Genomic DNA, 25,552 nt, shown 5'->3' with positions numbered 1-25,552 from the left:
GGACGAGACGGCGCCATGAGGCTGCTGCGCGCCCTGCTGCGCGGCTCCTCTGCGGGCAGCATCCCGCAGCAGGTGGACTTCTACTCGCGCTTCTCCCCCTCACCGCTCTCCATGAAGCAGTTCCTGGACTTCGGTGAGTCCCCGCCGGGCTGCCCTCCGGCCCGCCGCCCCCGCCTCTCCGCCGCGTTTGCCCGCAGGTGCCGGTGGGGAGCGGAGCAGGGCGGCTCCGGCGCGGCCACGAGCTCCCCCCTCCCCCGTGTTAGCGCTGCCGCGTTCCCCTGCTGTTGCTTATGACTTCTTAATACTGTCCTTTTTGGCAGAAGAAGGGTCTGCTTCCTTCCGGGAGGCGGGAGCCCAGTTGGCTCCTTCCCCGGAGACTGGAACTGTGGCAAGGTTGAAATTCAGCTGAACGCTCCAGTTTTTGGCATCACAAAAGTAGTTTGGCTTTTTTCTGCAGAACCTGCAGTGCTGGGGAGAGGGTGGGGACAGTTTTGATAAGTGGTACTGTTAGAGCAGTGACTCAGGTGAGACTTGTTAAGCCCTTCGCAAGCTAGCAGCATGCAACCTTCTAAGGTATACCAAACACAAGAAACGTTTAACCCCAGCTGGCGCCGAGAAGCTGAAACAATCATCGCTTCTCCTCGGTCACATGTCTGTGCCCTACGAAACCACCTTACCCAAATGTTGTTGTTTTAGAAGATGTGTGAGAGAAGGAGCAGGACGCAAACACCACGGACGCATCCTGGAGGACTGGGAATCTAGCCTTGAAAATGAGTAAATTGGTAACAGGATACTCAGTCTTACACTCTGCACTACAACTATTGGTAGTGCTCCCAGGTTTGACTGCTTGGAAATAAAAGGGATCACAGGAGTTGTTCTGTTCTGCTTCAAAGCAAAGGCTACACAGAGAATGGTCTTGTAAGTCACAATGAGAAACCTTTTCAAAGCCTGGGGATGGAGCCATATTATAATACATTCTGTTTCTGTACCCAAGGCACTCTCATGTGCATAAATGTTTACATAAATGTTGTATATAAACACTTAACTAGCTGATAGTTGTATTGCTTTTTACATTTTTGTAAGTAAAACATAACAGAACTAATCCTAGAACCCCAGACTTTGTATAAGTAGGAAGACTTACAAAGAAATGTTTCTCTTAAGTACCCACTGTCACTTCATCCATCACATTCAACGTTTCATACATTGCAATAAAATGTATCCAATATTTATAACTCCAGATTTGTACAGGAACCCCATCATACATTCTCTTGCCACCATACTTTTAAGGAAAGAATCTTGCAGTTCAGTTTGCTTTGAACTGTATTATTTTACCACTAAAATACTGATTAAAATAATGCTTACACTAAAATCAGTGTTTATTTTCAAGGCCCAGTATTTCCTCATCTCAAAAGTTAGGCTACTTTTTTGCTGTTAGTACCTGAACATAAAGTAAAGATAATTTTGAAAACTTAAAAAAATTTTTTTTCTCTTTTGCTTAAGGATTTAAAACCAGTAAAAACTAATAACAAAGGCAAAAAGAAGAGTAAGAGTGCAACACTGAGATGGTATTTGTCTTTAAGACATTCTGTAGCCATTACAATCTGATGATGTTTTCATTGGGAATTTTTTTGGCTCCTTTTGCTAGAATGAGAGCAGTCAAAGAGGAAATCATAAAATCTGGTAATGTTAACTTAAAAAAAGTCTGCTTCTAGTTCCTCCAGGTTTCGATCTAGCAAATGAAATAGTCCATAAACAAATTTAGGTCTGGATCATATACATCAGCCATATCTTGGGTTATAAGTGGACAGTATTTTCTGTAGGAATCCTAGCCATTCTTTGCCTAGATAGATCATAGCTGCACAGGGAAACAAAGTCATTTGCCCATTCACTGAAGTCTTGCTTACCCTAAGCTGTCTTCCATATTTGACCCAGGATTGCAAAGATACGGTCTCCAGATACAAAACTAATTTGTGGAATGCCATTTGCTGAGTATATGAGGCATTTGAAGATTATCTTTACATTGTAATACCTTCAATCTGACTTGTTCATGGAATTTTACCTGAGAAAAGGGAAAGGCCAGTAACAGTCATGCCTGAAATGCAATCTGACTAGGGAGAAGAATGAAAGGTTTCTGGGCAGAGGTCATATGTAGACAACGCATAATACTGGTAAGTGTCACTGGGGAGGAATTTCTTGTAAGCTATTCACTTTTTTATTAAGTTAACTGACATTCTCTCATCAGTGTAGTTCATGACGTATCTGAGTCTGGATGCGTTAAACTAAACTACTCCAATTTGGTGAAGATTTTTCCGTTTAAGACACTCCCAGCTTCCTCTTTTTCCATGTCCCTTCCTTTAATCTTCTTCCCCAAGTCCCCCTTGCCAAATGGAAGGAGTGAACTGAGCAGAACACCAGAGTTAATTTTTAGGAGTTACCTGTTGTGAAACACCAAGCCTGAGGTATGTACGTCACTGCAGCAGATGAACAGGTTAGTAAGTTCAGATGCTGTTTACTTGACACTCTTGAAGTCTAGAAGGAAGTCTGGCTGAGAATAAAGTACAGCATTTCTTAGCCTGTCTCCCATTCCACACCCTCCTTTCTTACCTAGTAAAACGCATTGTGGGAGTAAGTTTAGTATCTTAATAACCACATTTAATTGCCACCCACACAGATGAGACCTGTCTTTATAAAAGGACAGGTCAGTTATCAACAGGTGCAGTAATTTAGCTTCCAGCTTTTAAAAATGTAAAAAATCTAAAAAGTAAATGTATGGGAGAACTACTATTGTAATGACTAAGCACAGCTGCCCTACTTTCATTTCTCTCTCAGTATTCATGTGAATTCATTCATCTGTCTTCTGTTCCTGTAAGACAGTGAATTTAAACTACAACAGATCTAGCTGAAAATGAGATAAATATTACAGAATTTATTTTCTGAAAGTGTTCCAGTATGAGTTATGATAATTCAGTAAGATCAGTGATGAAGCAGGGCGTATGGGACCCTGATACTTTCTCAAGCATCCTACCCATAAATAGTTTCCTGTGCTAGTTTCATTTGCCTCTCTAATGTGATCAGAATGACGTACTGTTTGATCACTGCTAGTTACAGTCAAGGTTTGCTGCAAATAAAATGAACAATTTACATGGATAGATGCGATATTTAAAGTTGAATAGTATGGGTCTGCAACTATGGCACTAGTTAACTCTTTATATATTGAAGATTCTCATTACCACAACAGGGCTGGTAGGTTTCAATATGAGTTTACATTTTGAAATATAAATGTGCTCCTGCCATGAAAGAAACATTGGCTTACCAGACTGGCGAGTCAACTTTAAAACCAAACCGCAGACCTCTTATGCAAGAAATTAAGAGTTTGTGTAGTTCTCTACCATAAGTACTGACTTGATTCTGATGTTGTCAAATATTTATTTTGGTCTTAGGATCTGAAAATGCTTGTGAAAAGACTTCATTTATGTTTCTGCGACAAGAGTTGCCTGTGAGATTGGCAAACATAATGAAGGAAATAAGCCTGCTTCCAGACAACCTCCTGAGAACACCTTCAGTTCAGCTGGTGCAGAGCTGGTAAGAACAGCACCATTTCATATCTTTAAGGATGACCTTCTGCATATACACAAGTTGGAGGAACTCATTCTCTTCTATAGAAAGAACATTTCATGTGCTCGTTACATGAACATCACTTATTTAGACTGTGTAAATATCCCAATGTGACATAAATCAGAAACTAAATTTACAGACGTGGAAAAACACCTTTAGGAGCAATTAAAGAACCCACAAGGGAATTAAAAATCATTAAGTATTGCAGAGAGTCATGTGTGAGAATTCAGGAAAAACAAAATCCCCCAGAACAATGTTTAATAGGGGACTTACCTAAAATGAATGAGCTAGTTGAAGAAACCAACAGAAGCAGGCTAATGCACAAAATGCTTGCAAAAGATAGTAGAAACCATTTAAAAGACCGGTTATTGCAGACTGAGAGTAAAGGTGTAGGAAATACAAAAGAAAGAGCAATAGGAAGCTCCCAAAGCCAAAATATGTAAAACAACAGAAAGAATATGAGGCTATTAAAAAAAAAAAAAAAAGACATCCTTTGAAAAGTAAAATTTGCTTTCAAGTAAGGAACGTACACATAAGCATAAACTTTTGTAAGATTAAATAAAAACAAAGAGATTGCTTGGCAACTGCTAAAGGCACATGGCTATCTGGAAAGGCTTTTAAAGTTAAAAGAACAGAAAATCTGCCAGTGAATAAGTGGGATTGATTAGATGACTGAATATAAAAAGAGCGATCAATGAAGATGAAGGCTCTTAATGAAACATGAATGCTTAAATTCTCATGATACTAAATGACATTGATCAAATGGGAAATTAATTCCACTCAGACAAATGCAAAGTAGAGCACAGAGAGGAACCTCCTCTCCCTGTGCACTTGCTTGCTTACAATGGAAAAAGAAATTTTGATGCTACTGGGGATATTTTTCTGAATATGTCAGTTGATGGGCAAGAAGGCAAATAGTGTTAGGAACTAAGTAACAAATGGGGAGGAATATAATTGTACCGCTGTGTTAGCCCATTATTCCTCTGAATTGCATGCAGTTTTAGTCACTCCATCCTGAACAGAAAAGACCGAGAGGGATAATCAGAGGGCTGGAACAATTTCTACGTGAGGAGAAACCAAATAGAATTCTTCAGCTTGGAAAATACACATCTAAGGAAAGAGATGGCAGAAATACTTAAATCATGAACAAGCTGGGAAGATTTTCTAATAACAGGAACTCACTGGCGCTGCAAATAAGTGATCACCTACTGGGTTTAAAACACAAGGAAGATCTTTTATGCATTCTAATTAAATTGTGGAATTCATTGCTCTGGAAATTTTGGAAGAAAACATAATGAACAGATTGAAGGATCTAACAAAATTCACAGGGGATAGGTCAATGGGATATATCAAAGACAATCATTTGGAAACAAGCAACCTTGGAAGACCATAAATTGCTAACCAAAGGGATCTGGGGAGGCATACTAGAATTGGTTTTTGTCATATTTCTTTCATTTAAAGGTATGTCCAGAGTCTTCAGGAGATCCTTGACTTTAAGGACAAAAGCTCAGAAGATTCAGGGGCTATTCATAGGTAAGGATTTGCTGTCACATATGTTAATATTATGTAGAAGGACTGGCAAGAAAGCGATAGCTTAAGAAAAATTTCAGCCATCTCCAATCTTCTGATGTTACTCTAAGAACTGCAGTAACATCACCCCCTGTCCCTAAAAGGAGGCTACATTAAAACATGAAACAAAGCACTCATGCCATATCATTCTGGTCAGGCCTTTTTTTTTGTTACACTGAAGAAGCTATGAATATGTTAAAACTTGACCAAACGTTTACCGATTCCTTACTTGTAATGTTGGAACTGATGTAGGGAACTTTTCACCTGTAGAGTAGGTTTGGTCATCATTGGCTGACCATAACTGCATTTGACAGGCATGGGAAGATCTGCGTGAAAATGGTTGGCACAGTTTTCTCTCTTTCTTGGCAGTAATCAAGGTAATAAATAGATAATAATGTTATAAATAATCAGTAATGATTGATTACTGATTGTTTCAATGCTAGTCACTCGAAATACGCTGTAAAGACTGACCTGTCTTCTTATTGCTGTAGGCAGACCTGTGATATTTCTGTACTTAATGGTCTTCATTTTTGTAGGCAGGTACTTTGTTTGCCAGAGTATGAAATTCACTTCAAAGTGAAATACTAACAATGTATTAATTTTAGTTTTACAGATACTGTGATAAAAATCCGGAATCGACACAATGATGTAATTCCCACGATGGCTCAAGGAGTAATAGAGTACAAGGAAAGCTTTGGCATCGATCCAGTGACCTCACAGAATGTGCAGTATTTTTTAGACCGTTTCTACATGAGTCGCATTTCAATTAGAATGCTCCTTAATCAACACTGTAAGTGCCATTGTTGAAAGGAGGGGAAATGATACCTGTACTGTGTCAGTATATTTTCCTTTCATTTTGAAGTGCTTAATATGTACTTAAATGTTTCTTAGGAGTACACTATTGGCCTTGCTATTTATAAACTCATACTTAATACAATTCTTAAAATATTTACTAATAGTAGGCTTTCAAGTATGGTGAAGATTGGAATTATAGATTGCCTATAAATTTCTATTTAGCAAAACTGAAGACAAACTAAAATTTTAAACTTATATTGGGTATTAAATAATATTTTCTTTTTTGGCAGCTTTACTGTTTGGTGGGAAAATTAATCCAGCTCATCCAAAACACATTGGAAGCATTGATCCTAGCTGCAATGTTGTTGAAGTTATTAGAGGTAAATTCAGCAGATAAGAACAAGAATCCTGAAAACTTACATGAACGTCTATACTGAGAGCCAATACACGTCTTGATATTCATATACTGTTTAGTTCTGTCTTACCTGGAGGAGAAGTTTCATTTAAAGTGTAATACAGTTTTGTCACTTTTCCCTATGAACCCAGTTTTTGTGAGAAAATAAAAATCTCCCTGACAGTGCACAGTGTTTTCAATTTTTGTTTTCCTTTTTGGCAAACTGTAAAGAAGGAAAAAAAAAAGTGGAGGGGGAAATGTAACTTTCTGTGTTTTTATTATAGATGGCTATGAAAGTGCGAAGAGACTTTGTGATTTATATTACATGAGCTCTCCAGAACTCATCCTTGAAGAGTTGAATGGTAAGTGAATATGGGACAAGGCACTCTCCTGAACATAGCGATGGCTTTTTCTAAAGTAGCTGGTAGTGAGATGTTGTCCTTGCACTTCTCATATAGTTAATGTGTTCTCTATATCTACTGTCATACATAGTTTGGGGTTTTTGTTTTTTAATCTGGCAGACGGCTTTTCCTATTCCTCCCTTTGATTAGAAAACTGAAATCGGTAGAAAAGTTTTTGACACTACAGCTGTTGATCTAACAGATTTTAGCAGCCTCCTTCCCTCCCTAAGGTTTCTTGTCTGTCTTCACCCTACACTATCTATTGCATCTCGCCCTCTCTGCATTTCTTGTGACACTTTTAACATTTCTACTAAACATTCCATTCTAATTTCTTTTGCTTATTCAGCTAGCATGTTCTTCTAGTTGTAATTAGATATAGTACACTCAAGTCATGTTAAAAATTATCTGAACCCGTTGGCTGTGACTTGAAAAAACAGTTTACACCTGTGTTGCTATGAACTCAGAGGTCAGCTATTGTCCTCATAGTCCTGCTGAATGCTAAAGAGCCTTTCTGACACTACTCACTAGAGTACTTTTCATGATACTAAATGCCAAGTTCGGACAGACCTACAAAAACAAGCAATCAAAATTGCTTCTACAAGTAATTGCGAAAGCCAAAGTGCAACCACAGTAACTTGGCCTATGAAGCTACAGGCAAATAAAGTGTGGCCTTGACTACACATTCCAGATCTTTTCTTCCTACTGTACAAAACCTGTCATTTTCTTTATCTAGGTTAAAGGGTTTAACTCGCTCTATCTTTGGAGCATGATACTAAAAACATTTGTAGGAAACTGTCAGTCACACTAGCTAATTCTCTGTACTGAGGGCTCATTTAATGGTGCATGTGCTCCAGAACAAATAGTTCAGTTTTTATAAAAGGAGTGACCTTTTGCTCAATGAATTGTGAAGGTGAGTTAAACCTGGCCAAGGCCAAATGCACATTCCTTGTCCACAGCTGAGAGTGGAGACCAAACCTTAGACATGGGATCTGGGGGTGGAGGCATGGAGGGAAGCTGTTGACTTGAGGACAGAAACCTGACATATTTCCAAGTGTGGTTGTCCCCCCGTCCTCTCCCCCTTATATTTTTGCTGGGTATACAATTTGTTCTAGATCTTTTGTCATCGCTAGTCTTCAACATTTATGTTTATAAAGCACTGGTCACTAACACAGTCTGGTGAGAAATTATTAATTTGTTGAACTGAAAGAACCTTAAGAGCCAGTAGAATTTTCTGAGCAATGTTTCCTTAATTTTTGATATAACGAACATGTTCCAATGATATATTTTCTAGAATTGATTCTTTAAAAAAAGTTTGAAAACTATACCAGTTTTATAGACAGATTGTCTATATAATTTTTGTTCAGGTTTCTTATTAGAAATCAGCTAATTTCTAAATGAATCCAAGAATAGGCTGTGCCGTAGTTACTATTTGGTGCATTATAGGACCATATAGGATAATTCAGGTTGGGAGGGACCTCAGGAGGTTTCTAGTCTGACCAAAGGAGGGACAGCTATGAGGTCAGACCAGGTTGCTCAGGGCTTTATCCAGTTTGGTCTTGCAAATCCCTCAAGGATGATGACCACGTAACATCTCTGGGCAACCTGTTTCAATGCTTAACTGTCATGGGGAAAAAGTTTTTCTCTATATCCAGTTGGAACCTTTCATCTTACACTCACTGTTTTGTGTTCTCCCATCACCTAAAGAGCCTGACTCTATCTTCATGATAACTTCCTCAGAGATATTAGAAAGCAACTATTATATGCCCTATCAGTGATGCCATAGTGGGTTTTAAGATTAATTTCTAAAGCAGCAAGCACATTTGAAAATCTTGAGTATGACTGTTGATTAACATACAACTTTTCAAAAGATTTCTGTTCAAGTTCTCCTTCTCTTGTAAATTCTCTCAACAATACAAATATCCCTTTTGAATTACTGCGGGAATGAATAAAAGATAGCTAGTTTGCTATTTAATTATTTAGACTTTCTTTTCTCCAGCTAAATCACCAGGACAGCCCATGCAAGTGGTGTATGTGCCATCACATCTCTATCACATGGTTTTCGAACTTTTCAAGGTCTGTGCACTTACCATTACACAATTCTTTTATACATCTTTGTTTAGTGAGATTGTATTTGTTTGCCTTTTTGAACCAATTCTAGATAGCAGCGTGTTTTTGCAAGTGCAAACCTCTCACTATTTGACTGCAGGAAGATACCTAAATTGTACTATTTAGACAAACAGTAACTGCATAGAAAATAAACAGCTTTGGAAGATGCATCTCCTTTGCCTAGCCACTGAATACATCTGACACCTTCTGAGTAGACAGCTTTGTCAAAAAATCTTAAAATGTACAAAAACATTAATTAATAAAGCAAGTAAGAATAAGGTACACAATTTTTGGGACATCTTCAAATCTGGTATAGTGTGTAACAGGTCCTATAGCACTTTCCTCAAGTAGTTCAGTCCCAGACTTTTCTTGATCTTTGTGTCATATTGCATGTACTATGCATTATAAAGAATTCTACAAATAAAACTGTACATTAAAATATTTGCATGTTTGTTCTAGAAAAATTAAATATTTGAAGTCTGTGTATTCTGATAAACTATACAAATACCGATACTGAATAAACCAGAAATATTAAAAAAACCTATTCTAAAACCATATACATTTGTCCTGATTCTGAAATAAGTGATAAAAATAACTTTCCTAAATCCATGTTTTAAGATAATATACAAAGTGGTAAGAACAGGATTTAAGTTGTACTTGAAAATTGCAGAACGCAATGAGAGCCACCATGGAACATAATGCTGATCAATGCATTTATCCTCCAATTCACGTACACGTCACGTTGGGAAATGAGGATTTAACTGTGAAGGTACCTACTTTTTTGATTCTTTTGAAAGTTATTTTGATTAGTTTGTTTTCCCTGTCATACGCACTGTATTACTAACTTTAGCTGGTGGTCTGGTTCCAACAATAGATTGTATGCAATGATGTAATATGTAAGTAACAAGACCATTATGCAATTTCACTGCATCAGCAGGAAATTCATGAAGAGGTTGCATAGTCACATGGCAGGCTCTGCAATATAATTCTGTGCTTTTGTCACGCTCACATCTTGCTTAGCTTATAAGCAACCATGACTAAAAATGAAGTAGCATCTTTATACAATTGTAATATCAGCATTTTGTAGGTGACAATGACAGAGCTATACAGGTGTGAAACAACTGAAAAAAGGGAAATAAACATTGTATATTCCATGCAAGTCAAACCTCCCTGAGGCACAGTTTGCTGAATAATTTCTTCTTTTTCTGTACAACATCCATGTTGGATTTCAAAGACCAACTGCAAGCACTGGCTTTTTCATAGGTCGAACTAAATGGTAGTAAAACAACTCTTCTGACTTACTCCTTCAGTAATAGGTTTTAATAGATTGTATTTAACTGGCAGTATTCCTGAGGAATAAAGATAAAAATACACAGAACCTGGTATTTGCTAAAAGGTATAGATACTGACTTCAGACAAAATTGAGTTATGAACAAGATAAAAGCAATGCACAATTTAAGCAGAATTTTCTTGCTTCCAAGAGATTATGAATGTTTCTTATGATAGTATTTTATTTAAATGGTTTGGATAAGGGATGAAAGGGAAGGAGTCATCTCTCTCTGGTCATTGCTGTAGCTGAGAGATGAGAATTTAAGAAAACCCATAATTTAATAGGGACAGCTTTATATTATGTTTTACCTGAACTTTCTTTGGATCATTGTTTGAGAGAAGCTGTCTTTTGTATAAGTGTATTCAGGGACATAATGCTACATGTTCCTCCTTGTTCCAGATGAGTGATCGTGGTGGAGGTGTTCCTATGAGGAAAATTGACAGACTATTCAACTACATGTATTCAACAGCACCACGTCCACGTGTTGAGACATCACGAGCTACACCTTTGGTATGCAAATCTTTTATACCTTGTCATCTTGGATATGTTTAATTGTCACAAAAGAAACCATTTAGCCAAAGCTATGAAGTAGTGATTTTATAGATACAATGACTATCACCATTTGAATGTTATAGCTTAATTTAAATATTTTTCTGAAAATAACTGGAAAATTGCATGAAATCCTAAAATACTAAAAATTATCTAAACTCGTTCAAGATTCTGTTTTTCTCTACCAAATATAAAGATCAGCTACCTCAAGCAGAACACTTAGCTATGCTCCATGTCCTGCAGTAAGGATAGGACTCTGAATTCTTGTTGTGGCCACTGAATGAAAGGAAAAATAATTATAGCAATGATTTCAGATCAGGTCCGTAGTTTCATCTGCACAGTATAGTCAGTTGTACCATCCCCCAGCAAGGATGAAGGTACACAGATGTGACAGGGCATATGAAGAATCTACTTTAGTCTCAACTTAATAGATGCAAAAGAAATAAAGCCTTAGCTCTCAGTAAGAAGCTCTGAACAGCTTTCCTCAGTTTATTCTCTCACATTGCATCATTCAAAATGTTTTTTAAATGTATATAGCGTTCTGTATCTAGGTGACTGCACAACTCATTAAACACTAGATCTTTACAGAGAAGTGTTGTGTATGTTCATTGAGAGACTACCTCCAAAATTTAGTAGATTAAAAAAAAAAATTATACTTAACCCTTCAGGGCCATGTCCCACTACTGCAGACAGGGCTTGATGGAATTTTAGTATAAGCTACAAATTCATAGACATTGCTTCTTGGACCTTTTTTATATATACTGATGATGAAATTTATCTGACTTAAGTACTCAGTGTTCTTAAGATTAGCAGCTCCATGAGGCATAAGAAAGGCTCAGTACAGTTTTCTCTAATGGTATCATCTCTCCTTGAAAAAGCTACCATAATACAAGAAGTGTTATCTAGCAGCTTTGTCTGACAAAGGAATAAAACAGTTTTCTTATAATCACAATCATCCATGCATTCTTCCGTTTCTGGGGTGTATAATAGTTCTGGGGGGCATAATAGTTAACATTTGAACTCCTTCTCTTACTGTCAAACACCATGCTTAGTTTACCTATTAAGTTAAAACAGAAAACACCACTGATTGATGCAATTAATGAAAATACACTTTTTCTCCTGGATCAGGCTGGGTTTGGTTATGGCTTACCCATATCACGTCTGTATGCGCAGTACTTCCAAGGAGACCTGAAACTGTATTCCTTAGAAGGCTATGGCACAGATGCAGTTATTTACATAAAGGTATGATGTAACACTTTACCATTTTAAATTTATCGGCAACTCTCATCTAACTGCTAATGGAACTCCTTGTTCTGTTACTATAACTGTGATTTAAAAGAATTGTCAGCTACAGTCTTTTTCTACTTAACAGGCCTTATCAACAGAATCAATTGAAAGACTCCCTGTATATAACAAAGCAGCCTGGAAACATTATAAAGCAAACCATGAAGCAGATGATTGGTGCGTGCCAAGCAGTGAGCCAAAGGACATGACCACTTTTCGCAGTATATAGCTTTTTCCTCAACAGTTCATAAGAAGTAGGTATGTCTGTAAAGGGAATTTAAAAGACCTGATTTACACCAAGATGCTGAGCCACATTTGATGTGTGAAGGTAATTTTAAGTGGAGTAACAGAAGGTTTAATGTAATTACTCTTTTCTGGAATTAAAAAAAAAACCCAAAACCCAAGAAAAACCCCAAACCTGTACATACTTTTAAATTTTAAGTGAGAAGGTCACACTTAATTTGTTCCACTTTCTATTTATGACTACTTTCAGTACCTAAGTCAAGGGAGCAGTAATTTCGGGTTTTATAGGGACCAATACAATCTGTATCACATCTGGTGGGAACTGTATTAATTCATATAAATTACAAAATTGTTTTAATAGAAGAACTGTTGAAAAAGCTCACTAGAGCATTTTTCCATTATACAATATTACAGATTAATGAAAAACTTGTGTAAGAAATATTGAGGAGTTCATTGCTGTACTGTTCCACCTGTATGTCATTTTCTATTCTTTTATCTTAAGCATGCTGAAGCCTAATTTTGCAAAGTTAGATAGGTTGTCTACACACCTTGCCTACATGAAGGTTTTTTGCAGCTGTAGAAATCACACACAGGGATAAAAAAAAAAAATCAGTTCTAGCTGCTACCACCGGAATAATGTATCTCAGGTATGTGGTATCAGTTGTATTTCTTTGGTTGTAATGTGAATATTTAATACATGTGAAAAACTTATCTTGCCGTCATCATTGTGAATTAGCAAATAGTTTTGGCTTGTGTACAGTAAAGATACCCTGTCTTGCATTTGTTTATATTTCTGTAGGTAATAGCAAAACACAGTATCAATGTTCTAGCCCTAGTAAGATCTCAGACTTGGGTATGTCAGGTTACAGCTGTAAATAGAAACTATTTTAATAAACAGATTTTTTAAATTTGCCCTTAATAGGGCATCTCTGTTACTTTGACAATAGAAACTACCTTCTCAGGAGTATTTAAGAAAAAATGGAATTAACAGTTTTTGAAAATACCTTTGTATTTTGTGATGTGCTTCTGGCCTCGTTTATGTAGTAACTCGAAGTCACACTATAACATAAATAAGGTAAGCAGAATGTGTTTATCAGTCAAAGGCAAACTGTCAAAACATACTGGGGAAGATAGAGAGGGGAATGAGTATTACATTTCAGGTGCAAAGTCCTTCTTTTAATAAAGGATTCAACTTCTTTTGATGCCTATTGTGCCAGCTTTGTTCAAGTCATACACGTCTATGTTGCACCTCGATCCCTGTCATTCCTGAACCTTTTAGGAGTGATGCAGTTAAAGACACTGAGAACTAATCCTTTTCTCAGTTAATTCATTACATGTAATTCTGTGATTTTTGTTCTGCAGCAGACATGTTCTTAATGCATAATCCCCCTCAGAAAGAATAAGCCTAAATTTTGCTAGTTTACTAGCTCTGCACAGAGCAGAAGGTGAGATACCACAAGTGAAGGGAATAGCTGGTATGTTAGAAATTGAAATCACGCTATTCTAGTTGCAGCTGAGCCAGATAAAAGATTATCAGCTGCTACCTCCCTAGCCTAGTTCTGCAAAACTAAAATTATTTATACCCTGGTCAAGCTAATATAGGTCACTTTAACAGGAGTGATTTACAGAATGGGCTATATACATAGTTAAACTGACACTCTGAGGGAGTATTATTCTAGCTTAATTGCCACCAGAACAGTACAGTTACCTGCTCCACTCAAGCTTGTGGGCACTTTGAGAGGTCCCTATTTTTCTTCTTTACAAGCATGTGAGGTATGACTGGCATACTTTTCAATCTGCTTGGCTATAAGTAAGGAGAATCTATAGCTGTTCTCTTCTTCAACCCTGCAAGAGGATATATGTGAGAAATTCCACATACTGTAAAATGGGACCTGTACAAATGTTGGAGGGAATGCTTGTACCTATTGCATTTGCTAAACTAAAGCTGAAAGTTACAGCAAGGGATTTTAAAAACTCAACTCTGAAGCTGAACATTCTAGCTTTTACACTGTTTTAAATGTTTAACTAACTTAATTGAACTGATTTTAGTAATCTGAGAATTACAAGAGATGTTTCCGAAGAAAAGCTAACACAGTTTGTTTTCTAGAAAGTCTATTAAAGTATTTGATATGGTATTATTGGAATAAAACCTCTTTCATGCTCTCAGCTAGCTACTGATTGAGTTCTGATTATTAGAACAACTTGCCATGTAATTATATTTGTATCTATCTATCTCCTCACCCACCACCCTGAATGATTGTGGTGAAAACACAAATGCAGTAATATTTTGGTTTACAATGTGTAACCCTACTTACAAGTTTGATCTTTGATTACTTTTGATTTAAATAGAAGTTCAGAAGATAATTTTTGTGTTGAATATTTTCATTACTGTACTGAAGTCATTGCTAGGACACTGGTTAAGTTGAAGTGAATCACTGTAGAAAATTAGTATACTAGCTCAGCTATCAAAATGCTGAGATTAATAGTTCTGTATGCAAATGAGCTCGGTCTTGCACTGTAAAATTAATCTTGGTTTGTGTTAACTTAATTTTTTGAAAGAATCACTACATTTATTCATTAAAACTATTTTAAAAATTAAACTTTCAGTTCAGTGATTTTGTGGCTTGGTACTAAGCGAGTTCCGTGGAGCTTCTTGTTTAGCATCAGACAGATGTTAAATGCTGTGGTCTGTAATAATCAATGTTCTTATGCTCAGGTGCCAGGTGAGTTTATCATCCCTGCTATCGCCCCGTTTAACTACAGCAGCTCTGCACACAGGCAAACCTTTGAAACCATTACTTCCACTAGTCTCCTTCCTGAGAAACTCTTCACAGGGTGCAACATTCAGTTCAGTAGGCTTAAAGGAAAGACATGGTTGTATCAATATTCTCTGTTCTAGTTGAAAGTAGTTAACTGAGAAATAAACTTCCTTGACTGAATTAATCAAAGGGTGGTTTTCCATGTGTGATCCTAAGCATTTGATCATTCTGTACTTCTAATTCCCTTCTATTTTATCAGTAGGGCAGCATTCCTCTCTGGCTCAAGGTCTGTAAGTTAGGAGTACAAACTCAAAGCTACTGGAAACAAAGTAAATGAGTTAAATCTTGACCAAAGAATTGTTTCTTAATGCACAAAACTGCAAATTGAACCGCTTTTTAAAAGTAATTATTACCAAGATTTTCCAACTTTATTTTGGAAATGCATCGTGTGCAGCAGCATTTCCACACAGTCCTTTTGCTGAAATTCGTAAGACATTTATACAAGAAAATAACTGAAACACCAACAGTGAAGTTCATTCATTTAATTAAAATGAAAACCAGTCCATAGATTTAAAGGAGAACTTGGTCCACATAAACAAATTATGTAAGTTTTGTTCTAGTCCATTCTATGGTGGAATTGATATTTAAACTAGTCTATGTTTCTGGAATAATCTAATTAAAGGAAGTGCTGTTGTAGAATCTCTAGAAAATAGTATGTAAATATACAAAACACCAATTCATGTTCTAAACTATTCTGAGAATCAAATCCTCCTTTAAAGAGAAATAATCTGTAGTCTACAATCGAACATTTAAATACAATGCAGAAACCCAGTGCTTCAGTGATAATTTTTCCTACAATTCTTCCCTCAGTGTTTTAAGTTTGAAAAACAGTATAGTTTAAAATTAGAAAATATATAAATTTGGTCCGCAAAAATCTTGTAGCAGGTAGAAAAGAGAAATACATGTATTGCAAATTGATCTTATTCATAGCATAAATCTATAAAACTATGTATCATTTAGGAAAAATAGGTTAAAAAAGATCTTATTTATAGGTTTAAACCTTGTCCCAACACCATACGAGTAGTGTACAGAAAACTTAATATTATGCTTAGTGTACGTAGTTTGTGAGAACTACTTAATATTTCTTATTTTCTCAGTAAATTGCAACACATAGAATTCAAAAACCATGTGCTACTACAGTGAACTTTGAATGAAAACCCCAGAAATGCAGGAATTTAAACAAAATAGTCCATAAATTTGAAATACATGCTTTCTTTTTAAATTAATTTGACATCACCATTTTCTTAAACTTAATTTTTACTATACATCTTTAGTAGCAACAGATAAACAGACTATCACAGACTGAATTTGTTGGCAGGATTTTTCTATTGTCCCTCTATCAGATTCAACTCTATCAAATGCTAGTTGACTAATATTGGAATGATTTTTAATACAGTATTCTACTTTTCACAAACATCAATTTCAATGAAAAGGGATATGAGGTCTTAGAAGCACAAATATTACTTAAGGCAGAAAGTTAAATTATTGTCTATTAGTACAAGCAGAGCCAACTAGGAGTAAAAATACTGAAAACATTTCATTTTATTGGGTTGCAATAGGGAGGGACCATAATTAAAAGGTAAAAAACCACCTACCATGTTAAACTGTTGCACTTTCCCTCCTCCCTCAACTGTACAATTATATACAAATCTGCTGGACTTCCTCAAGATGAAGAAAGTCTGTGCTAAAACAAAGCGGGGTCATTTCAGCAGCTTGATTCAAGAGTGGCTACCACTCTGCCAGTCTTGCGAACTTCTCTCTCCTTCTTTTGAACCTTTTCCTTCTGCTTTTCCAGTTTTTCTTGTGTTTTTCTAATATCCTTAATTTTTTTCTTTATTGTTGATCGGTCATTTTGACTGGAAACTCCTAAAGCCTTTGGGGGAATGGGGGGGCGGGGGGGGAAGAAAAATACCTCATCATTAATTTTTCCAACAGCACTGTCGCCAGTGCTTGTGCATGAACAGTTTAAGAAAGTGTTATTTATTTTGCTGCAATATAGTCTGTTTATTTGAAAAATAAGGACCTAAGTCCTCAAGAGCGTTGTAAATGATCATCTGGGTAACAAGGTAAGTAAGGAAACAAGGGCTTACTCATTTGGTTGTGAAATAACAGCTTCTCGTTGCATTTTACAAACACATAGACACCTAAGAATTTCCAGCAAATAGCATAATAAATAGTAGTCTCAAAATATTTTTCTAGCTTTTTTTATACAAGAGGAATTTATATTCAGTAACTACTCTTTAATTTTTAATATTAAGGATTTTAAAAAGTGTATTAAGTAAATGGTACACTTTGATTTTTGATCAGCAGGTGGCAGTACCCGATTCCAAGTTACAGGCAGCACTCTCACTGTATGGAACTCTGAATGGAATTAGGTGTAAATGAAGCTTTAAGCATCAACATCCAAAGTTTCTCAAACAGAGACAGTCATTTGACAGACCAGTAACAGGCATTTCCTCTGTGTCCAAGGAAATATTTATTTAACAAAATACAGAACATTTAGTGTTGCATGTCTATTCTAAAACGCAGGTATATTTTGGAGACTGAAGTTAGACACTTTTTTTCTCCCTAAAACACTCAAATCCTGCTATTGATCATGAACAATGATTTGCCATATGCCAGAATAGACCAATGAACCTCATTTTAGTCTCATATCTTGCCTGTCCAAAATGCAGTCTGATAAATCTAATGAAAAAGAAAAATCGAAAGAGTTTACTAGCACTATAAGGGATACATACCATGCAGCTTCCAGACGTAAAATGGCAAGAAAAGGCTCAAAAGAAAGATTTAGAATAGATTTTTTCAGCAGGAGTAAAACCCAAAAACATTTAAAATAGGATTTTAGCCTTCCCATTTGAAGAGGAGATGTGGAAGAAACAGATTTCTAAAACTGGAGCCTCCAATTCTATGTATTTGAATTGGCTGGATCTTGTTTTGATATGACCTTATGCTGAGATTGACGGTAGATGTATCAAGCCCCTTTGGGGAATTGTGCTTATTTTGATTTCCTCAAGATGCAAACAAGGAAGAAATATTTGGTATTCTTCTGATTAAAAACAGCTTGTCTTTAATTGTACAATGAATTAACTAAATTCTCATCTAACTGTATAGTCTCCAAGTATTTAAAAAGCAAAACTCTATCCTTAAAAAGCCATGAAAACAGGAAAATAGACTTTGTAGGTTAAAAATATGTCTGAATAAGCAGTGAAATTTATACAGTTACAAATCTATCCTGAGATATTCACATACCTTTAACTTCTCACTGTCGAGCTGCATTAACTGCTGTCCATCTACGTTCATAGCTGTGAACTCTGTAATATACTGCTCCATGTTCATTCCCATTAACCAGTGGCATACTTGCTGGGTGGTCCATTCAGAAATAGGTCTACTGTGCCATTGATTCTGCTTTCCTGTTGTTGTAAATTCATCATCTAGTGCCTAACCAGTTGAGAAAAGTCACCATAAGCAATGTTTTACTTGACTATATGTTGAATTCCAGTTGCCAATTGAGTTTGATTAACAAAATGCATTTTTAAACATATTCTAACTCCAAAAGGACTTAAGTTCTTGAGATCACAGTTTATAGTCAGTTTGCCTAGGAGTTTGCTATAAACAAGAAGATGCTACAACATTCAACACAAACTAAGTCAGAAATAGAGAACACAAATGGTTTTCTCTAAGAAATTATACAGCAAAGCATTCGCTTAAGTTTGACGTATCCTAACAATGAACAAGCTTCCTCAGTCGGTTAAGGTAGCTCAATCCTACTGTTAGATACTGCCTTACACAGCATCAAGAAGAATCAAGTAACAATAATCAATAATACAGTTGAAGTGCTAAGTGAAGGAAATCCAGAATAAAAGCAATTCTAGTAGTCAGTAAATCTGGTGACTGTTCCAGGTACAGTTTTACTAAGTTTGGTGCATTTCTAAAAAGAGAGGACTCTTCATTCTTTCATCTAATGCCATCACGTCAACATTTTAAAGGGTCTGCCTAGAAGACTACCATTTCAGAAACATAAGAGCTTGTAGCCTTCCACTGAAAATACACTTTGCCAGCTCACAGAGCTTTTGAAGCTCCCTGCTTCAATTTCCGTTGGCTTCTGAGTGGGGAACAAGGTACTGGAGTTCGTCCTGAAGCGCTCTATTACTTTATCACAAAAGAAAAGCAACATAAGACAGAGCTCAATGTAAAGAAGAAATTCTAGTGTGATACTTGAGTCAGTAACAGAGTTACCCGAAGTTTTATTAACTATCCAAAATGATCTCTCACTAGCTCATGACTGAGTACAGGCTGCATTAAGACCTGCAGACTGCTCCACTAGGCAGTTTCCACTACTTACCGAAGATACTTGCAAAACAGTGGAAAGTATGCCCACTTTTTCCAGCAAGGCTTACACATGTCATTTGTAAACAGAAAACATGGAAATGAGCATCTTTTTAGTGATGGATTTGAGACCTGACCCTATAAGTTTCACGTGAACAACTACAGCTCCCAACTGGAGGGACCTCACAAAATCCAGCTCCCTTGATGGAAAATTTGGGAGAGTTGATTGAATGTAACGAAATAATTCTGGCGATTGCAAGTGAAAGATAGTGGGACATAGGCCTGTCACACAATCCGACCATACAGTAAACTGGATCTGAGAGCACAACATGGAACACACGTCTGAGGTGGAACAAATACAATTTTAAATTTCTGATGTATCAGAGGACTACATGTAATTAGAAACAGTTTTACTTTCCCTGGTCTGTGAAACAAAGGACAGCGGTTACATTAGGAGGTAGTGCAGATAAATAGGAACAAGTTTGTAGAGCGGAACAGTTTGTGCTGAAGCATTTCAAAGGATTTTCACTTCCGAATAGCTCTAGTCTGGTCACACAGACTCAATGGCTACTAGCAGCTGGAATGCACCAGGAGCACTGTTGGAGCACATCTGATTTGATTTCCAAGATAAATCAAAGTAAGGCAGGTGAGGCCAATCAGGAGATTTACTTCAAAAATGAACTCCTAATCCAAATTAAAATGCTTATGTAGATATAACAAGTGTGAACACATCCACCTTCCTGATGTGCAAAAGAATTGCAATTTTCACAAAATAACAGCAAAGGGCTCTAGAAGCAGTTTTGCTTGAAGTGCTCTATACAGCATCTGTATCAAGACAACTGGGGCACAGTGAGTTTTCTATCCAAGCTATCAAGCTTGAGATGCTTCATAGAGAGAAAACAAGATTCATTGTATAAATTACTAAAGGAATTTCAAAATGCCTGTTTATTTTAAATAATTTTAGATAATAGTACTCCTTAACCTGATATTGTAATACAAAAATACATATTGGTAACTTTTTATTTTGTCTCATACTAGCAAGTGTTCATGAATAATACATTAAAAAGGGGAAACTTTTTCCATTTCAAGTTTGACCTGTATCTCAGAGTCGTGTGTGGTCTATCAGCAGCAAGAAATACTAAAATATATATTGCCACATATATATATATATATATCTACTTTTATGCTTTAGGGGGTGTATGTGTATATCTGTATCTCCTTTACACCGGGAAATGTGTAAAATGTTTTATTCCAGTTGGAACTCACTCACTGGTTTTATTTAATCTGTGCTAGCCATGCAACAACTTCACCTCTGTAACTTCAGGGTATAAGTACTTGAAGAAGGTGTACTCCTGTCAAACAAAGAGGCCCAGATTCATTCATTTCGCCAGGGGAATGCGGTCCCCCGACAGAATCTCGGAGGCTCTCTGCACCAGTTCCTCCAAGCAGCACGGATTAGAGCAGCTAACAGACTGTACCATGGAGGAGTCCTCCAGACTGAGCTACTAATACCAGTCTAGGCTTTCAGCATCATCAGTTGCTAAAAAACTCCTCCTACTTCATATTGGTAAAGACACAACCCTAAAACCAGAAGAAGTTGTACCAAAAACTGAATCTGTGCTAAAACACTTAGACATCATCTCCTCACAGAAGTGAACAGGAAGATATTTAATCCTGTATAATTTGAATTGTTCACTACTGCACAAGGGAAAAGCACATCTGTAGCTATTTTTTCAGAATATCAATAGGAAAGTGAAAAGCGTAGAAGATGAAGAACACTGATTTTTGAGTAATGCTTATTGGTCATTAAATAACACCTCTACATAATTTTTTTTCCAATTGTTTACCATCCTTCCAGAGGCAGAGGGACTGTCCCAAGCTGTATGTACATCAGAATTACATCTCCAAAACAGCCACCACACACACGATCAGCTGCAAATTCAGAAAGCAGAACTAAAACTCCTTATAAGCTATGGAGCATGAGAAAACCACGTGCTCCTGCATAAACACGCAGGTGATTCAGAACGCAAGTACAGAAATACTGAAGGCTCTAAAGATAAAAATACAAAACCCAAGAACACACCAATGCCATCACACCATTTAACAGATTAAAAACTTCAGAAGCGTAGGAGGGATTACCAGCTAGCTTGCTAACCACCTGTGAGTGGAGGTGCTTTTGCAGTTGTTAGCTGGCTGCTAACAACCTCACTCTCACCACAGTCACTTCCCCAAACTGCCTGTGAGTACCTGCCCAGCAGAGGCAGACTCTTCAGTGCTGCTCCCGTCTAGATTTCTAAGAGGTGTTTCCATCTCCTGTCTACCAACAATTCCAGGATCTGTACGGCAGCATGCAGTAGCCCATTCCTCTGAAAGCAGGGGCTGTTACACTGGCTAGCATGATCCCTGCTGGATCTTTATGAACCTATCTGAACAACAAGCACCAGGTAGAAATTCTAATTTTTAAGGGCTTCAGTTAAGGATTTGAAATATCCAAAATTGCTATAAGATTGGTTACTTATTTTTTCCTAGACTTCAGTGTATTGTACTACTAATTAAAAAAACCCCAAGAACAGAACTACCTATTTTTTTCCACACATACTGCTTTCCAAAAGAGAAACCAGCTCAGAGTTTATTTATCATTATCCTCAGAACAGACCCCGATAACAATGTAACCACTGAACAGGTACAAACAACTTTCATTGCTCATAAGCAACGTATGAACTGGAGAGAACACTAGAATCAGACTCATCTATAACAAAAAAAAGGCTTAAATAATCACTTTACACATGCACAACTAGTAATAGACAACTTTCATTTGAGTTTTAGAACCAGTTTACTGAAAGTTGTAACACTGATCAAAGAACAATATTCAAGAAATTTAGCTTCCTAAATCTTACGATTTATACTACTTGGAAGTTTTAGAAACACATATTCCATTCATGAACCATTCCTTTCAAAAAACTGCAGGGAGCACTTGCAATGATAGATATTAACTAGAGTTCCTCTGGTTTTCATTAGATCTATGACTGCCATCTCTGATAAAAATCTGCAAGAAATTAATCCACTACTGAAACCTGTAAACTAGTTACATGATTTTTGATGCCCCAGATTTTTATGTTAGTGATTTCATATTTATAACATTGTTTCTAAGACTGTTCTGACTTTCTACATATTACTGGAATATTTTAAGATTTTCAACAAAGCCTGGTTTAAGATAGCTAATAACAAACCCCCACATTCATGAACCACCATTTAATTTTTTTCTTCAAACATTATCACTACCAGTTTGGCAAGCCCTCTAACTCACTTCTGGAAGATTACTGTGTTCAGCTTTTAATGACTCCTCCTAGTCTATAAAGGATTTAATTTATAAAGACATCCATCAGTCAAACACTGAATGAAACAATATCTCAGAATGTTACCGAAGTGTAGACTTTAGGTTTCAGGTGTAGCCAAAGTAGGTAGTTCTCCAGGGGAACAAACACTGACTTTCAGGTATCTAGTTTCTACCTATATATCAGAACCACTATATTCTGTTTTGTGGGGTGTTTTTTGGTTTGGTTTTTGTTTGTTTGTTTGTTCCCCCCCCCCCCTCCTTTTTTCATTTGTTTGTTTTTATTTAGATGAAATTTTATGGCAAAACAAACCTGCATGGATGTGAAGACAAGGTCAAAAACTGCAGTTTTCATTCACCCAGGAAGTTGTTTTAAATTAGTGGAACAGAAAGGTGTTTAAAAATATTAAAAATTAAAAATATTTAAAATTAAAAACTGCTATTTCATCAGAGAGAGTTCATTCCAATTTTTAGGATATAACTAGGATCAGAACACAAAGGCTGATATGGCATCTACTAGTCCATGTCCTTAGTTCAGTAACAGCTTATGATTCTTTACAGTGCTCTTCAACATTCAAATACAGAAACAGCCATCTAGTTCCACATTACACAAATCTGTTCCTATTAAACATGCTGTAGCGTGAAAAACAACATCAACAAGACACATATACACACTTTGAAACTCACCTCATTTGAAGAGAAGGTTAAAGTGTGTGAACGACCTGACAGATTTGGTTCTGTCACTAACCCTGAAAGTTCACAACTTGGCTTGCTATGGTATGTATCATCTATGACAATTCTACTCTGCAAACAAGTGGAAATAACGTTTTATTAACTCACTCCTTGGAAAAGCAAGTCATAAGGTGACATTCTAATAATTTTGGGTTTTGGTAAAAAAAGATACTATGACTCAGTTATTTTTAGATCACATATGCAATGCACTTACTAGATCAAGCATCTGACTTGTTTTTGTTAAACTTCTGAATTCAAAAACACAATAACAAATTTAAAGCAATATCCCCAATAAGAGCACCTTGTGTGGAGAATCAGTCATAACCTTAAGCGGTGTTGAAGTACACAAGGAAATACATGCGGTTACTTTTTCAGCAGGCATACCACACTCGGGGAGAAGCAATTTAAGATTCATTGGTGGAATGATTCATGCAAAGTTTGTATTCAACTGAAACCTACACAAGCACCATGGATGTGCTTCAGAAGGTGCTGTTCTATTGGCAAGATAAAAGTCAGTCCTAATGGTTTATGGTCATTAAGATTCCCATGGCACAGAAGTGCCCGCATAACTTATAAAATTTCTGAAAACAAGAACTAGGTTTAGACTTCCTAGTTTGCCCACTATGGAACCACTGTAGTCAATAGTGAAACAAATAGGCTGTCTGCCTGACATACATTGAGAATTGGAATAGCAAGGGGCTTTTGGCAGCTGGCAGATCAGGGTTTAAAATCGTTCATGAACAGAGAATACAGAGCTTGCCTAAGGACAAGCTTTCACAAAACTTGAAATTCTGATTTAAGATACTGTCTTGTATTGCTGTTCATTTTAACAGCTTCGATGAGGGTGGTGAAACACTGGAACAGGTTGCCCAGAGAGGTGGTAGATGCCCCATCCCTGGAAACATTCCAGGTCAGGTTGGACGGGGCTCTGAGCAACCTGATCTAGTTGAAGATGTCCCTGCTCACTGCAGGGGGGTTGGACTAGATGACCTGTAAAGGTCCCTTCCAACCCAAACTACTCTATGATTCTATGATTCAATTTTGAGGTGGCTGCATTTGAGGCACAGAATCATCTCATCTGAAAATTACCTTGATATGAAAAATACCACATAGATATAAAATATCTTTAGAAGAATTTTTATAATAAATGGGCTGTATCAAGCTATGTAAAATCTTCTTTATAGTTAAAGTACCAAATAGTGTAAAAACACCATAATAAAGCTGAACATTTCAGAAGTTAAACAATTACTTGGATGTCTTTACAACAAATGGTTTAACACTGTAAATCTACAGTAATTATGCAGTTTGACAGCCTGAACAAATTATTTTCAAAATAGAAAATTCTTCTGAAATAAAAGATTGACAAATTTATTATTTTAATAAATCAATAAAGTACTATTATTTTTTAAAAGTGTAACATATTTTTAAAATATGTAACAAAGTAAAATTCATGTTAGAAATATGACTAATGCAAGAACTATCATATTGAAAGAATGTAAAATCTTCATAGCATTTACTGTTTACATTCAGTTATTACACTTTGTGTTTAAAGGAAGCTTGTGGATCTGTACATCTGCCTTAGCATCTAAAAGCAACAGGGTCTAGGTTCAAACTTATCCAGAAGCCAGTACTCGTACAACCTCAGGCAGGTTACCTGAGCAGCCTGTGACTCAAGCTGAAGACTATGAAAAAAAATCAGATGCTACACCTGAAAACTTCACAGCAGGTTTGGTAAGAGAATCCTTCTAAAGAATACTAATGTTTGTGTTTCCCAGAACATTTTCTAATTTGATTACCTCCATTTCCAACTCAGATCCTGACCTCTACGTTATTTTTCTTTAGTGAGTGAAAAGTAATTCTGCCAAAAGCCTGCCTCTACTTTTGCCTTTCTAAAATTTATTTCTCAGCACTACTCTTTGTTGCCTACAAACAGTATGCAATTATTTACCATTATTTTCTCTAATTTTCTCCAAGTCTCTAATCAACTAACTATACTTTGTAAGGATGCCATACCATATCCCTATACACATAAATAATCTGAGATCCTAAATTAAG

The 25,552-nt window shown here is 36.5% G+C and overlaps 2 protein-coding genes across 12 annotated transcripts in view; one reads left to right on the top strand and one right to left on the bottom strand.

Annotated features, from left to right (window-relative positions):
- The first annotated feature begins 1 nt into the window (after window position 1).
- PDK1 (pyruvate dehydrogenase kinase 1) lies at window positions 2-13,483 on the top strand. 3 transcript variants are annotated; one of them, XM_075511656.1, is made up of 12 exons: window positions 4-133; window positions 2,113-2,168; window positions 3,441-3,582; window positions 5,077-5,148; window positions 5,790-5,974; window positions 6,270-6,359; window positions 6,658-6,735; window positions 8,771-8,847; window positions 9,551-9,649; window positions 10,610-10,720; window positions 11,888-12,001; window positions 12,132-13,483. In XM_075511656.1, the coding sequence occupies exons 3-12, from the start codon at window positions 3,473-3,475 to the stop codon at window positions 12,270-12,272; spliced, it is 1,077 nt and encodes a 358-aa protein (XP_075367771.1). In that variant the 5' UTR covers window positions 4-133; window positions 2,113-2,168; window positions 3,441-3,472; the 3' UTR covers window positions 12,273-13,483. The 3 variants fall into 3 exon arrangements, with proteins under 3 accessions (XP_075367770.1, XP_075367768.1, XP_075367771.1); XM_075511655.1 differs by lacking the exon at window positions 2,113-2,168 and having other exon boundaries at window positions 2-133; window positions 11,933-12,001; XM_075511653.1 differs by lacking the exon at window positions 2,113-2,168 and having other exon boundaries at window positions 2-133.
- A 2,089-nt stretch (window positions 13,484-15,572) lies between these two features.
- Window positions 15,573-25,552, bottom strand: part of LOC142414428 (neurabin-1-like) — a 43,241-nt gene continuing 33,261 nt past the window's right edge. For 7 of the 9 annotated variants that reach the window (XM_075511644.1, XM_075511641.1, XM_075511645.1 and 4 more), the window contains exons 17-19: window positions 23,453-23,569; window positions 18,355-18,543; window positions 15,573-16,978 (exon numbers count right to left, since the gene is read on the bottom strand). In XM_075511644.1, coding sequence (XP_075367759.1) covers window positions 16,811-16,978; window positions 18,355-18,543; window positions 23,453-23,569 — 474 coding nt within the window. In that variant the 3' untranslated portion in view covers window positions 15,573-16,810. The remainder of the gene's footprint in view (window positions 16,979-18,354; window positions 18,544-23,452; window positions 23,570-25,552) is intronic. The other 2 variants (XM_075511648.1, XM_075511649.1) reach the window with 1 other exon arrangement.

The sequence above is a fragment of the Mycteria americana genome, chromosome 9 (assembly GCF_035582795.1).
Source record: "Mycteria americana isolate JAX WOST 10 ecotype Jacksonville Zoo and Gardens chromosome 9, USCA_MyAme_1.0, whole genome shotgun sequence".
Taxonomy (NCBI): Eukaryota; Metazoa; Chordata; class Aves; order Ciconiiformes; family Ciconiidae; genus Mycteria; species Mycteria americana.
The sequence above is the reverse complement of the archived record's forward strand: the minus strand, read 5'-3'. Positions and strand labels throughout refer to the sequence as shown.